A 16,496-nucleotide genomic window follows, 5' to 3' on the forward strand; every position below is an offset into this window, starting at 1 on the left:
CCTGGAGAGAGAGAAATTAATCCATTTAATATTATGCACAGATATAATGTTTCTTTAAAAATATGTGTGAGTGTAAGAATTAGTAAAGGACGAAGAAACTTTCAAAAATTTTCAAAATTTTTTTCAGAAGGAAAGGATATAATGGATCAGTCTGTAATAAGCTTAAAACTACTCAAATGAAAAATAAAACTTAGCTAGAAATTGACTAATCAGAATCTTAAATTAACTTGCAATTTTTTCAACACCCTGATTTTATGAGGCACATACACCGCCCCCCTCAATCTAACAGTTGAAGATATTATATGTTCCAATATTTTGGGGTCAATATATATTCAGCCCAATCCATATATAAAAGATTTCCATTTAATCTTCAATTAGCAAACATGTTTGATAACCAAACAAAACTGAAATTTTACTGGAATGTGTGCATTTCCTTTATAGGCAGGTAAATGCACATCGTTTTTCCACAGCTGGAATCAGAAAGCCATAGAACAGCATATACTTAATGGAAGCCAGTTTTGCCATGCATATCCATTAAAATTGTACATTTTTTGAAAAGAAAACTATGTGCGTCCACTCTTTTGATCAAATTCAGGATTGCCCTAAAATATGAATCAGAAAGCTGTGGTTGTCAATTTATCACTCACACTGTAACAGCTCTCAAGGAGACTCCCTCCTGCCCCCTCAAAAAAGAAAAGTTAGAGAAACTTGTTTCTAAGCATTCAAGGAAATGTGCCAGTGGAAAATATTTTAGGTAGTTTGCGAATGCAGTTAGAGACAGAATTTTAAATAGAAAGGCCTTTTTGTCCTCATTACTGCTGGCCTACATTCATGTATTTGGAGATGACTTCCTATACTGTCAGAGATTTATAACTCTAAAACTTTTTTTTTCCAGTGACGTGGAATGAGTGTAATTAACTATAAACATCTCCATACAGAAGGGTATCTGTTCTCAAAAGTGACTAAGTTCTCTTTCTCCCCCTTGAATTTCCATGAGTTGAGGATCGTCTGAGTTGCATCCATGAACAATTTTATCCCTTGGTTTCTTATTTGCTTGGAAGGCATTTTCATAACAAAGTACTGGTTTAGTAAAAGCCGTAAATAGGAGTCTCCATGCAAGAGAAATTGGAGTTTCCTAACATGCACATGATTTAAAAAATAAAAATAAAAAATAAGGTGCCTTGAGATGCTGGCAGTTTTAACATTTGGAACAAAAGAGTTCATCTGTATATTTACATCCTAACTGCTCAATTTTACCTTACAAGCTTCAATTTAGGAAAATATACAGTACTTTTGCATATAATGGTACCTTGTGAGCCCCTGAGTCAAGTAGAGAGGATTTAAATACAAAAAGGAAAACAGCCATTAAAAGCACTTACATTGTATGTGGAGTAAATAGTACAAAATGATTATTTCCCTGGAAGACCAGGATCAGAAACATGCCTATGAAGACCCAAGACTCCTACAGTGCTTAGGGATGAATCTGTCAAAGAAGGATGCCTAATTGGAGGAAGGTAAGTTTTTCTTTGCCTTGGGTGACGCTCTAAAGAGAGATCACTGTCTTGTTTTACAAGTGAAGTCAAGTTGTCTTCCGAAGCTGTGTTCAGATGCACCCCACTCGAGAGGGATTCTTTGGGTTTAAGTTTAGATTTTTCAAGGTCTAGAAATTCAGGACACTGATAGAAAGAAAAGAAAAGAAAACTCATTTTTGTAATTCATTTGGACACAGTTCTAAAATTACACTCAGGAAGCCTAAATGTGTTTTCTTTCCCCATAAATTCGAATTTGATGGGTGGTATTAACCAAACTTTCCCTCCCAAAGATGAGTCAAGACTTCAGAGGTCAGGTATCAGTTTAGATAATCCTTAACAACCATTCTAAGAACTTTAATTTTACTCTGAAGCCAGATCAGATTCTTCTTTTTTTACACATTTTTTTCACATTGAGTTTTCCAGATGAATTTTAGTTCAATTCAAGACAAAACTGGGATCCGAAACGTGGGTCTTTTAGTAAATAAGGAGTATAAGGAGGAGAGAAAACAAAAAAGGAAGGAAAATCACCCATCCCTGGTCAGAAAATGTTATCTAAATCCACTGAAAACAGAACAAAGTACATGGTTTTGCATATTTCCCAGCCATTCAAAACTAGTTAGAGATAAATAAATTTCTACTTTCGTATTTTGGAAAGATCACATTATTTTCCTTCTGCACATTACCTCCTGTTATTGATGTAGTTTCATTTCCCAGAACATTTTGCACTAAATTTCCAAACTTCTAAAAAAGTTTTACAAGATTGTTCTGTAAATCCTAATTTAAATCATCATTCGTAGGGCCAATTTGGCCATAGTGTTTAAGTAATTAAGATTGATTTCCAAAGTGGGATTCCAAAGGAACTAGACTTTTAGTATTAACGTAATTCAGAAGGGCCCTCTTAGAGGGCTTCAGAGGCAGGATAAAGGACACCTCAACATTCCTCCTCTTACCAACCTCAAGGTGAGGAAAGTTTATAGATCTCTGGTGATGGGTGGGGCACAGATGAGATTACTAGCCTGACTGCACTTGAATCTCAGGTCTTCTCTGGCCAGCTACTATTTCTCCTCCCCTTCCTTTCTGACCCTGCCCAGCCTCTTATCGCTTGAGCAAATTACAGACCTTTCTCTGAAGCACTTTCTGGACCCAGGGCTCTTAGCATTCAAAGCTCTACTATATATAAACTTAAGTAGATTGATTCTTGAAAAAAACTTTTTCTTAAAAAAAAAATGCTAGTGTTTTAAGGTCATTCTTCCAGGTCCATTGTTCTCAAACATTAAATGAGCATAAGAATCAGGGGGTTTGTTTAAAATGCAGATTACTGGGCCTATTCCCAGAAATTCTAATTGAGTAGAAACAGAGATGGGGATGAGAATCTGTACTTTCCCCAGCACACCTGGTGGTTCTGATTCAGGTGGTCCCTGGAACCACACTTTGAGAAACCCTCTTGGTTGTACACTATCTATACTCACTTGTGAAGAAGGACTGAAACTCCGGTCAGTCTTGATGGATGCTAACGGATGACTGGTTTTCATCAGGTGGATGATGGGTCTCTGATACTCTGCTCCTGCAGTTACCATACTGTAGGCTGGGGGGACCACAGTGGTTTGTTTCTGCAGCAACTGTAAGATGGTCTGGATGTCAGCAGTCATTTGGGATTCAAGTCTGCAGGACAGAGAGAAATGGGGGGAGACAGTCCTAAGTATATTCCAGGATTGCAAAGCACATGAGAAAATTTCAGCACCACCCACAAACAGAATCACGGCCCTGCTTTAAACAAGAAGGACAGGAGAGGGAGCATGGAGATTCTCCCCTGGCTGTTGCTCATTTTCGATGTCTCATTAATGTTCTGACAAAGACCATTGCTCTCCTGCTCATTCAATAAGATCTTGACAGAGAAACAGCTGAATGGATTACTCTATGTTTTTACAATGCACATTGTATTAAATTTTTGCAGTTAAGCTTTATTGATTTCAAAATGTAAAACGCACTGAGAATCTACTTTTAATCAATAATTGTCTTTGCTTTTTAATCAGGCTTTGCTCAGTTTCTTGTAAACATTTTATTTACTCTTTAAAAAATAGATTTGGTAGCACATTTCTTTCATAGTTGCAACAACTGGATAATTTCTTATATGTTTCTAGTTCATATTACCTTCATTTTGCCTTGCCTGTCTCCTATTCACATCAAGTAGTGTATAGTAATCATTGTATTCTTTAATGTTAAGTACTGTTAAATGTTAAATTTTGTTCCCATCTCCTGTTCAGGGCCTTTGGTATTTAGGAAACAGACCAAACGTTAAAGTTCGCTTGCTTCTGTGACCCATCTAGCCTGCAAAATACCAGTCGGATTATTTTTTCCCCAAAGCTCACAAGTAGCCAACTGGCCTGTTAATTTCATTCTCATTTTAAATTAAAATTCAAGGGAAAATAGCAAAATACAATAGGTCTGACTCCCCTCCCTTGCATGTGTTAACATCATTAAAAAACAGAAAATTTTGTGGGCATAAGAACAAAAAAATTTGGACCATATGCCTCTTTAGAAAACTCTCCTTTTAACTCTTTATTTATTTGCACTATTTTGTCTCTGAATGAAAAATGCAAAGCAAGGTAAATCTTACCAAAAATATTAAAATCATAGAACTAATTTTGCCCAGTTACATACGTGCTATATTTATGGAATTCAAAGTGGAGAGAATTTAACCTTTGATTTGAGGGAGAACAAAAATAAACATGAAAAACATGGAAAAAGATCATTTTTTAATGTTTAGTTCTTAATATTGATACTACAAATCTCCCTTCTGAGAATCATGACACATTCTTCTTAGAGGTTTTCTATATTTGATATATATAGACATATAGCTTAGTGTCTTCTAAACCAATAGCTATAAATTACACATGATTGTTCCTTGCAAACGTCAGAACCACACACTGAAAAGAGAAGAATTGAGTTATCAACTAGTTTATTTATCTACTTGTTGCCTGTAGGTCTGATCTCATTTTTTATGGTGCCAACTAAACTGAGCAGATTTGTTATTTTATGGTTGTGCATCAATTTTTCCTTTCATTCTTCAAGGTCTAGCTCAAATTTTATTTGTACCCAAAAATCTTCCCTTATTTGACCCATTCAAAATTAATTTTTCTCTCCTCTGAGCCCCGAAAGAAAATTCTATGTTCAGACTTCATCATAAGTATTTCTGTACAAACATGTCCTATCATTAACAGCATTTAATATTTAGTGAGTGGCTTACACTTGTTTATTACATTGAATGTAAAAGGATTTGGGGGCCCATCCAATGGCACAGTGGTTAAGTTCACACACTCCACTTCGGCAGCCCAGGGCTCGCCAGTTCAGATCCTGGGCATAGACCTATGCACTGCTTATCAAGTCATGCTGTGGCAGGTGTCCCACATATAAAATAGAGGAAAATGGGCACAGATGTTAGCTCAGGGCCAATCTTCCTCAGCAAAATAGAGGAAGATTGGCAGCAGATGTTAGCTCAGGGCTAATCTTCCTCAGGAAATAAATAAATGACTAAATAAAAATAAAAGGATTTGGGGTTGGGGAGTGGAATAAAAACTTCATCAACAATTGGGATTCAAGACTCAATAGAGTCAAAAATCATGATAATGTTTGAGTCCTATAAAACCTTTGTCAAACAGCAGTGATCTCCAGCGAACAGGATCTCTATATCACGGATTCTATCTATTTGAATAGTGTCTATGAGAAAAAAGTCTATTGGAAGGTGGGGCTTCAGCGATTGTAACATGCTGCCATGAGTGGAACTCACTTCACCTTCAAATGTGCTGATGAAGTAACAGGTGCAGGGCGAGAAGTGAGACTGTTTGTGTCAACATGGCTTAGATAAGACTGTAGACTACCTCTGTCAACGTGGCTTAGTTGTTTGTTCCAGGAAAACTTTGCCAGAGAAAAATAAGTCTAAATAACTTTACTCCTTCAGGAAATTTCTACAGATGAACTCATTGGAGACAGCTGTCTACTCATCTGAACAAATAACTTGCTTATCGAACAAATTTTATTTATGCGGACTTGTTTCAAGATTCTCACCTCATTATGTCCATCAATCTTGAACTATTGTATCATGAGCTTTGCCAAATTCCAATCACCTTCCTACCTTGAAAGGCCCAGACTTCAAAATGCTATAAATATCCTACTTCTTACTCCCCCTCCTTAGATACCACTTGGTATCTTAAGATTGCAGTCTCCCTTCCTGCAGTGATTTTGAATACTTAGTTTTGTTTTATTAACTGGTTATCTGATATCTTGGGTAGTTCAATGCAATGGATTAAATGTTTACGTCCCCCTCCCCTAAATTCATATATTGAAGCCCTAACTCCCAATGTGATGGGATTAAGAAGTGGAGCATTTTGGAGGGGATTAGGTCATAAGGGTACAGCCTTCATGAATGGGATTAGTGGCCTTATAAAAGAGACTCCAGAGAGCTTCCTTCCTTCTTCCACCATGTGGGGACACAGTGAGACAGCCACCTATGAACCAGGAAGTGGGCTCTCACTAGATACCAAATCTGCTGGTGCCTTGGTCTTGGACTTTCCAGCCTCCAGGACTCTGAGAAAGAAATATCTGTTGTTTATAAGCCACCCAGTCTATGGTATTTTTGTTATAGCAGCCTGAACATACTAAGACATTCGACAAATGGAAGCTCCAGTGAAGACTATTTTTACTATGCATAGATTATATTTTCATGTTTTATGACTACGGTCTATTGGCTTAACTGGAATGGACTCTTCTACTGAGACTAAATAATCTACTTTACTCAAGAGGAATTACAGATAATTGTTTTAAAGTCCAATGTGGTCTTTAAAACAGAAAAGAATAAATAACCCAGTTTTATAACTTTTTTTTGTCAGTGAAAGTTACCAGAATATGCCACCCCAAAATATGCCACTTCACCACATTGATAATTTTGAGCTGTAGGTGCTTGAAAAACAGCAAATGCAGGGAGAGGCTTTCTGTGAACACCCCTTATCTGCCTAAAGGCAGATCCTCCAAAAGGAACTCACTTGTCATAAATCCTCTCCCCGAGAGCTTCGTCAAGCAGGGAGGATTGACTCTTGTCACAGGAGAGGAGGCTAGAAGTTGACTCCACACTCAGGCAAACTTTGTCACAAATTATCATATTTCCTATCTAGTCTTCTAAAGGTCCATTCATCTTTCCTAAAAATCATTAATTCTCCTCTGAGAGGCCTCCATCCCCCTCCCCTTTCCCTATTAAGATGGTATTTAATCCTGAATTCTAAGCCGCCTTGGGAGTTACTCATTTTTCCCTATATATCTCCCATATATACATGATGCATAGATGTTAACAAACTTCTGTTTGTTTTTCTCTTGTTAATCTGTCCTTTATGACAGGCGTCTCAGCCGAGAACTCAGAAGGGTAGAAGGAAAATTATTTTTCTTCTCTTACATCAGCACAGCTATACAACTGTGTAAAATGAATGTTTTCATTTACCTATTCAAAGACCCACAATGTACCAGGCACTGTGTTAGGTAGGAAAGTGAGGAGAGAACATGGTGATGAATAAATATGGACTCTGGTCTCAGATGCTAACAGGAGCAGACCACCTAGGAAGGAAAAATGAAGGAAGTGCATACATTGCTGTAACACTGAGGCAAAGCAAGTGCGCAGTGCCATAGTGAAGACACACAGAATAATTGTTCCGCAAGGGATGGAATCATTTCAAAAAGCTTTTAGCTTCTCTAGGGCCTCCCTACTCAAAGAGTGGTCAAAGCTGGGAGCTTGTTAGAATATGGAATCTCTGCCAGACTCCAGACCTACCGACTTAAAATCTACATTTTAACAAGATCCCCAGGTGATACGAATGCACATTAAAGTTTGAGAAGCACTGCTTTAGGATCAAGAGTTAACTATTTCCCTAAACATGTATATCTGTAGGCATAATATATAAACATATAAGAACATTTCTTAGGTAAACCTTTAACCCTACATATAGTTTTATTGGCCATTAAAGCAGAAAAGCAGCAACAGCAAGGATGACTCCAGATCCACCATTTATATTTGTTTTTATTGCATTGTGGGTTTAATATGTGTATTTGGATGAGACAGATGGGGTAGAAATTCACAGTTCTATACTAGAACAGAATACTGAAGCTAAACAGGGTAGACTCGATTGTAGAAAGTGTCCCAGGATTCTCATTCCGCGAAGTCGAAGTCTGAACTGAGCCGCCCTCTCCAAACTTGTTTTCTATACTTTTGCTTCTAGAGTAAAGCGGAGGGGAGAGGTTGTTGGAGACGGCAGTATGGCAAAGATGTAATATTTTGGATTTTAAATCCAAAAGAGGCTAAGCTGAGTTAGGCAATAAAATGTTTGTGAAAATAATCAGAGACAAATAGAAAGAAGTTAGTTAAAAGAAAAAAAGTGTGTCAAAGGACATGCAGGTGCTAGGAACTTGCCAAAAGAGATTTAATTGCAATTTGGCTGTGAAAGAGTTTCATAAAGTAATAATTTTAAAAAAACTAATATAATAAAATAATCATTATTGTTACTAATTGGCAGTTGCAAACCAAATGAGTCCTAGATATACATGCCCTTAAAAGTTTATGCTTTCAGCCCTGGGAAATATTGAAAACAAATGTTTTCAATAATCTTTGACTTATGCTAGCAGCAATGATTCCTAGCAATGACAAGGCAACGAGGGAACCCTACACATCTCAATTTTAGTCCTGAAAAAAAGGTCCGAATCAGGAAATGTAAAAATACACGTGAAGAGGAAAATACAGCAGTCGTCCATTATCTGCGGTTTTGCTTTCCGCAGTTTCAGTTACCTGTGGTTAACCATGGTCTGAAAATATTAAATGGAAAATTCCAGAAATAAACAATTCATAAGTTTTAAATTGCACACTGTTCTAAGCAGCACGATGAAATCTTCCACTGTCCTTTTTTCTCGCACCTGGGACGTGAATCATCCCTTTGTGTGGTGTATCAACACTGTATGTGCTACCCGCCATTAGTCGCTTAGTAGCCATCTCGGTCATCAGATTGACTGTCGCGGTATCGCAGTGCTTCCATTCAAGTAACCCTTGTTTTACCTGATAATGTCCCCAAAGCACAAGAGTGGCGATGTGGCAATTTGGATATGTCAAAGAGGAGCCATAAAGTGCTTCCTTTAAGTGAAAAGGTGAAAATTCTTGACTTAATAAGGGTAGAAAGAAATCATATGCTGAGGTTGCTAAGATCTACGGTAACTTCAATTACAATATATTGTTATAATTGTTCTACTTTATTATTAGTTATTGTTATCAATCTCTTACTGTGCCTAATTTATAAATCACCCTTTATCTTAGGTTTGTATGTATAGGAAAAAACATAATATATACAGGGTTCAGCACTATCCGCTGTTTCAGGCATCCAGTGGGGGTCCTGGAATGTATGCCCCGTGGCTAAGGGGGGACTACAGCACACTCAGAGAAACACCAATAATAGAAGTGCGGTTCATTGTTAATCAAATTTTCCCTAACTGCAAGTACAACATTTTCTGTTTGTATAGCATATATAGCCTCCACATATATTATCTTAGTTTCTACAACAGCACTGCAGGCAGGTATGAGTCAAAGAAAGAAACTGAGCCTGGAATCTAAATGGCTTGACCCAGTCATCCTGTAAATGGTTAAGTAGTAGAGTTATGATTTTAATCTAGGCTAACCAATTGCGAGTACTGTGCAAGAATTGTGCTAAAGGAATCACGACTGTCCCTGTCACTCATCCATTCATTCTCTCACATACTCTATGTCCTGGCAGTAAAGAAATGAGCACTTATTTTCTCTCAGTCACAGGAATTGAAGAAATTCAAGTTCAAAGACCACACATATCAATTCTTATGTGTCGCACAGTATACATCTTTATATATGTTATGACTAAAAGATCAATGTGGCTTGGTATACATAGCAAGGAGAGAAAAAAAGCAAATGTATTAATTTAGTAACTAAATATGTTTCTCTGACCAATAATAATAATCATAGCCCATTCCTATAATTTAATTAAGAATTAGTGACACTAAGTAAATGATGGTCTGTTTAAAATTTCTCGGGCATGTTTCAATTTTACAAGACTTGAATTTGGCACTTGGAATGAGATATGGATCTCAACACCAGGCCATTTTAAATTCAATTAAATTTCATGGTTATGTATATGTGTGTGCACACAGATTTTAATGTGTTTATTGTATTGTTTGAAACTGTTCAATTCTGGCATAAATATTTAAAAAAACATTAAAAATAACAAACAGCATGGATAAAACACATAAGAGATATTAAACGGATAGTAAGTAAACCAGTGGCTTGCGTGATATAGGCAAAACTCATAGAATGTGTTAAGTATAGATAAGCAGTTAGCAAGTAGCTTGTTAGACACAGGCAGAATTCATAAGATGTATTAAATACAGACAGCATGCTACTAACTTGTAAGACATACCCAAGATAGAATAGAAATATGATGTAACAAATTAGACGGTAGCTTATACGTAGGAAGAAATGGAAAGAACCAATTATTCTCATGTCACCTCTGGGCAGACAATTGTCACCCCCAAATTTGGTCACCCACTGGTGACATACAGTATAGACTCATTCTGGCTCCCCGTATGCTTTACCTAAAAAAGGCCGATGAAACACATGGCTGTTCAGCAGGCTAATTACAGAGCCATAGCTGTGGCCAGGTGCCTTACATCTTTGTGGTAGAGCAAGGGTGTGTCATTGGCACAGGGGATTTTCTGTCTGGGGACCCCTTTGTGCAAACCTCAACTCTGGTCCTGGTAACAACACCATTAGCAGAGAAGGCTGATGCAGCCTATATGAACATTGGATAAATCAGGATTCAGGTAGCGTGCTTCCTTTCCCATGCTTACACTTATTAGAAATGTGTTAATTGTCCCATTTAGCTCTCCTCATCTCTCATTGTGTGTTTTAAATTGATTTAAATCCTGTGATTTGAGCATTTTAGTTCAATGCATATAGCTTTCCGTCTGTGACCAGTGGAGTACTTTGCCTGGTGGTATACCTGGAAGTTACCTTTGAATCAAGGTAAACGCCCCCAGGAAACATAACTAAGGCAGCTATTCACGTGTTTTTTTTCAGAGTCTTATTGACCAGTTTAATTTTAAGGAATTCATGCAGATTTGGGTTAAGGAGTTCCATCCTCCCTAAAAACAAAATTTACTCCTCATCTCAAAAGGATATAGATCAAAGATGGAGGGAAAATGGAGACAACCTGGACTTCAACTCTGTGGGGTTTTCAGTTAAATTACTTTTTTGACAAGTTGACTGAATAACTAAAGGTTTAAATAATTTTGTCCATACCTAAAAGAGAAATGCCTAACACGTAGCTAGGTTACCAGGAACAATGAAAAAGTACAAAAGAAGGATTAAAAGAGGAGTCAACAAGCTAAACATGAATTATTTTGAGGAAAAAAAAGGAATTTTCCTAGGCAGCTGGTGTGATTAATATACTAATTTTATGGCAAATAAAGAAAAATATGGGATTTATGCTGCCAGAAGTATAAAGTGTTCTAAATAAATGCTCCTTGCAACACAGATTAATAATTCTGTCAACTTCTAGTTTTATTTTAATTAAGTGTATGAGGAAACTATGAGATCTATTGCAAGAAGAATTTGCTGCTTACAAGGAGTAAAGCTAGACCCAACTGAGGGCTTGGATTATGTTCTCTTTTTGCCTCGTCATTGCTTATACCTGTTAAGTTGTTCTTGAAGCAAATCTAGTCTTTGCTCCACTTCTCCATAGGTGAGGTCACTTTCAGTTTCAGAGATCCCCCAGGCAGCTCGCTGAAGTGCTGAGGGACTAGACTCATCAGCCTGAGTCTGGGTGTTTTCTCGTTCCCAGCCTCCCATGTCAGCGATATCTGTGGGAAGTAACAAGATGGATGTCAACTTCCTTGGGTTCCCATTTGCATGAGTAACAGAGAGAAATCCACAACACAAGCAGGAAGGGATCTTGGAAGTACAACCTGAAGACAGAACCAGAGTGACTCAGACCTGTCTAAGAGCCACAACCAATTGAAAGCTGAGTCCCACCCACCCTGACCCTTCATCTCCATGTGAATAAAAACATATCGCTGGTTATGAGTCTTGAATACAACTTTGCCTTCTTTCTGTTCGTGCTAAGAGGAGACATGGATGGTCAACCCAAAACTCTGATTAAAGAACAGTGATTTCATGCTTTTATATTTGGGAAGAAACAGCACCATTTGTACTGCTTCCCCTCTGATGTAAGATTTTAGGGCTCTTTCCCCCAGGATAATTTGCATACTTCATGATTCAAAGTGCGCCCCAGGAGAGCCATGGAGAAGTCCTGATCTTCAGGTACATTCCCTTAGGCCAACCCAACTCAAAGTAGAGGCAAGGAACTATGAGCCATTAAAAGTGGGAAGGGCCCTAAAAGTCCTCTAGTCCCATGACACCCTTCCATGTTCTTCATTTCCTGGTAGCTCCCTTCGCACTGTCCTTTAATATAGTCACATTAATTTCCAATATTTTTCTTGTGGCTCTTTTATTTAAAATATTTTTAAGTTCTATACTTTAAAACATATTGCTTATCTGTTCAAGTCCACTTTTCAAATGCTCTGAGTGTCCATTATGTGCCAGGCACTCTGCTAAATGTGGAGGAATTAAAGACCAAGAAGATACAGGCCCTGCAACCTGAGGAATTCAGTCTACCAAGGTTTCAATAATTTTTTATCCAGAGATTCATTTTCTGAGCTTCTTTTAATTTACTGTTTCTCCTACAATCTGTATATGCTAGTTATCAATATTTGAGGGAAAATATAATATCTTACTTTTCCTCTCATTTTTGTCCTATACTTTTGATGGCTTTCACTATGCTTTCTTACCTTCTACATTTTATGTATCTACAGAAGGGCTTGAAATGAATAGAAGGTTGGAAAACAAAACCCATGAAAAAGTACTAGTGAAGTTTGGAGTTTATTTCAGGGATAAAGAAGGAGCAAGATATTTTTCTCACTGCAAGGCTAGGAGGAGGAAAAGACTACCTAAAACTGGTCTTCATTTTCACATGGAAATAGATTTGAATTACAGAAAGTGATTTTGGTTTGATAGAAAAGCTTTTTTTTTGGACACGTAGCTATGATTAAACACTGACAAAAGTTACGTAAACTCAAGGAATTTATATTCTGGGCTATTTTTAAAAGTTGGATAGGAAGTAACCGATTTGAGGAGGATTAGCTATGATTCTAGAAGCAGGGAACAAGCTTCGTAGGACTTCTTGAAGTCCCTACATTTTCCTACGATTTCTCCTAAAGTACAGATAGCTTAAAAGCATCCTCTTTCTCCAAGTAGCAGACAAAATTTCTGTATCCTTTCTTCATGGTTTTTCTGTCACTATCCTTTTATCATTGAATACACTGAGATTTCTCTAATAAGGTGCCTACAATTTATGCCTCCATTGGGTGAAGTTGTAACAAAGAAATTAGCATATCCAAAGAGAGCATTAGAAAAATGCAAGGTCAGGGTTCCCTGTTCTGTGGAAATAGCTCACAGGTCTCAGAGAACTTGCTATGAATTCCAAAGGGTTCTTTGTGCTTCCTTAGCCTATAGGATCCTAGTGCTTTGTTTTTTGTTTTTTTTTTTTAAGTGACAGTATATAATCTCTTTTGATGTATTACCAAACACAACAACATGAAAATAAACATAGAAAAATGATATTGCTGGAGTTTCAAGTAATATATCAGCAGATTTTCACTGAAAAGTATGATTTACTATTCACAGATATGTGACTCTATTTAAAATGCAAAACAATAATATAATGTTTTACTGCACTAGGTTTCCAATTTGGGAGCAGCAATGGCAACCAAACATTCAGACGCACAGATCAATGGTTTGGTGAGGCCAACGCTTGCCCCTGTAGGCTCCTGCTAGCTGATTAAGGTAGGAATCTTTAAAGAAGACAATAAGAACTGACAGGAGGGAAGTTACATATTATGTTCAGAAGTTTTGTACCAAGAAAGCTTACACAGTTTCTGCCGATGCTTAGCAGCTCTCTCATTCTCAAATCATATATAATAAATTGATTTTTAAATAACAATGGTGAATCACATGTAATAAATTATGTAGGATTATACTTTTTCTTCAGTGCACGTTATCTTCTCCTAGCAAAAATGAATAAAATGTAAACTATTAGATAAAGACTTCCTTGATTATAATTTACTCTTTTATTAAAATCTGGGTATGTGTGATTAGCTTGTGTTAACAGCAATATGAAAAAAAGGAGTTCAAAGGGAAAATCACGGTTAGTGGTCTTAATCAAAATGAACATCCTTGTAGACACTTTCTAAATATAGCTCAGAAAGAATCTGCACTTGGTTGCCTTGGAAAATGTTGCTATAGTTGCAAGACACATTTCTGGAAATGGATGAACAGAAAGGAAACTTTCACTTTGCTCTGGGTACACAATTTTCCTAGAGTCAACTTTTGACCTCAATTTAAGTAGGATCAGAGTCCATTCAATTTGTTTTTTTCTTTTTAGTTTTGTCTAAAGGTGCTCCTCTGTTGGAGTCGGCATGACAAATGCCAGGAATGTAAGTGAAATTTCCTATTGACGATAAAACTAAATTTTGTGAAGATTTAGTAATTCAAACTGCACCAGTTACAGCTACACTCTACATATTATTCAAATTCTCAAACATTCCACAGTACTTCACCTTAAAAAACCATTAGGGAATGAAATTTGCAGTGAATGAAGTTTTAGAATTCTCCATTGGTTGGTCCTATTAGTAAATTGATTAACCGTGTGTCACACTGATTGACTTTATATGACATTGATTATGTTTATTCAATCATGCATATTTAACTATGCATTTTCTGGTTAATTGTCTATATTTAAATAGAGTTTGCATTGTAAATCTTGGAAAATTAAAATTTGTAGATATTAAAATTATTTGTTAAAATACTATTTTTTAATTGTGCATTTGGAATAGCTAGTTAAAAATAATTGGAAAAAGTGGCAAAGAAAAATATAAGATGCAGGGCATGAGAATTCACTGTCAGCAAGAGTCATTATGAAGTTGAATAAAATCCCCCAAATATATGTTTAATGCCTTGTCACTTGCGACCATAAAACTCAAGAGGAAAACAACAAGAAGTACTTTTTAAAAAATCAGGCCTACTCTCAGCTGACTTTTGGAGACAGTAGAGATGGTTCAGCAAGCTCTTCAGAAATTCCATGATACAACCTTTTTCTATTTTTAGCACTTCCCAGAATCCGTTTTCATAAATAACTAAAACGGGACATTTGGTAATCACATCTAATATTCCATTCTTCCATTGTGATAAATGAGGTCCTATTTTCATTCACTTCATCAAGATTTTAGATTGTCCAGAGAACATTTGCATATATTCTTAGCTTACTTCAACATGGGGTCATGGCCAAAGCTGATTTGATAAGATAAAGAAAGAAACTCTGAAAAAAATGTAAAGTCCAAGCATCCTAGATTCAATAAAACTTTTGTTGTCAAATATAGTCACTTTGAATAATGGTGATGATGATAGGTAATATTTACTGCATGCCAAAATTTTGCTCTCCTGCCAAGCCAAGAACATCCTATTTTTCCTTCTTTTCTGTTACATTCTTTTGATTTTTTGCTACACCTTCTTTATCTCTACATTTTTATATCTCCAGGGATATAGTTGATGATTAAAGGGTTGGCAAATAAAACCTGTGAGAAAATACTAAACTGAGTTGGGATTTTATTTCAGAGAAAGTAATTTCTGCATGTTATCTTGTTTAATAATCACAATTGACAAGTTGGTTAGAAAATATTATTCCTGTTTTAAAGATGTGCACTGAGTCTTATCTGGGGGTGGCGTGGGGAGTCACTTATCCAAAGTCATAAAGGGAGCAAGTGACAGATTTGGGGTTGGAACCCAAGCAGTCTGACCCACACCTATTCTTGCACCCACTTAATAGGTAACTCTAACTAGAGCTGTAAATCTAGCTCCTGTTATGCTAAGTTAACTGTTCTTCTATGTGATTGTTCTCAAGTTTTCTTGAGTTTCTCATCCTTTAGCATCAAATCTGCATGCGTTAATCAAGCATTATTACCCATCTCATGAATATTTTCTGCAAAAAACCCACATATTTGGGTATTCCTTTTGGTAGAGATGTTAAACAAATGTGTTCAAATGAGTTGGATCAAGAGCATACTTTATTAGGGGCATTTCTCTTTATTTTCTGACAATTCCCAGTAAAATGAAATTCTTTTTGGCAATTATTGTATTGGCCTTTCATGCTACGAAACAACAGTGTTGGGGGTGAGGAATGGGTACAGAAGATACATATAAGAATCAACCGGTTAGCCCTCTTAAAATGCTCATTGATTCCCTCTCTCTGTTGGAATCACTACAATAGACATTCCCACAATGCTCTACGTGGCATTACACTAAGTCTGGTCACAAAAACCCTCTTCTGCTATCATTGTTTGGGTATAATTACCACTATTCCAGAATTGTACAAACATTGTAGATGATCTGAGATTTCAACTCTTTGCAAATATTTCATGAAGTATCAACAGATTAGATTAATATGTGTCAGTACAGCTCTTATTTGTGAAAAGTCACCATTTTTGATTAGCACTGAAGAGAGACAAACAGATTCCTGAGAAACTTGATTACCTTTACAAGAGTGACTTCTTTTATCTATGTGAATTCTTCCTGAGGTGGGCACTGTTTCTTCAAAATCAAGTCCCGCTGCTTTCCCTATTCCTGGAGGAGAATCTACTATTCCTGAGAAGAGAGGCTTTTGTTCGTCATCAATGGAGGAGATGAAAGATGAAGATCTGCTTTTTTTCTCTTCCAAGTGTTTCCTGGAACTCTGATAATTTCTTATGGTATCTACAGAGTCTTCAAGATCATTTGCCCCATTTGCTTTGCCAAAATCTATTAAA

General features: G+C 36.7%; 1 protein-coding gene across 1 annotated transcript in view; it reads right to left on the reverse strand.

Annotated features, from left to right (window-relative positions):
- Positions 1–1,409: 1,409 nt before the first annotated feature.
- The window catches only part of KCNH7 (potassium voltage-gated channel subfamily H member 7), a 465,565-nt gene continuing 450,478 nt past the window's right edge, over positions 1,410–16,496 (reverse strand). Inside the window, exons 13-16 of the mRNA XM_046659484.1 lie at positions 16,225–16,476; positions 11,273–11,441; positions 3,002–3,194; positions 1,410–1,676 (exon numbers count right to left, since the gene is read on the reverse strand). Of these exons, the coding sequence (XP_046515440.1) occupies positions 1,410–1,676; positions 3,002–3,194; positions 11,273–11,441; positions 16,225–16,476 (881 nt within the window). The remainder of the gene's footprint in view (positions 1,677–3,001; positions 3,195–11,272; positions 11,442–16,224; positions 16,477–16,496) is intronic.

Source organism: Equus quagga, chromosome 4 (genome assembly GCF_021613505.1).
Source record: "Equus quagga isolate Etosha38 chromosome 4, UCLA_HA_Equagga_1.0, whole genome shotgun sequence".
In the NCBI taxonomy this organism is placed as follows: Eukaryota; Metazoa; Chordata; class Mammalia; order Perissodactyla; family Equidae; genus Equus; species Equus quagga.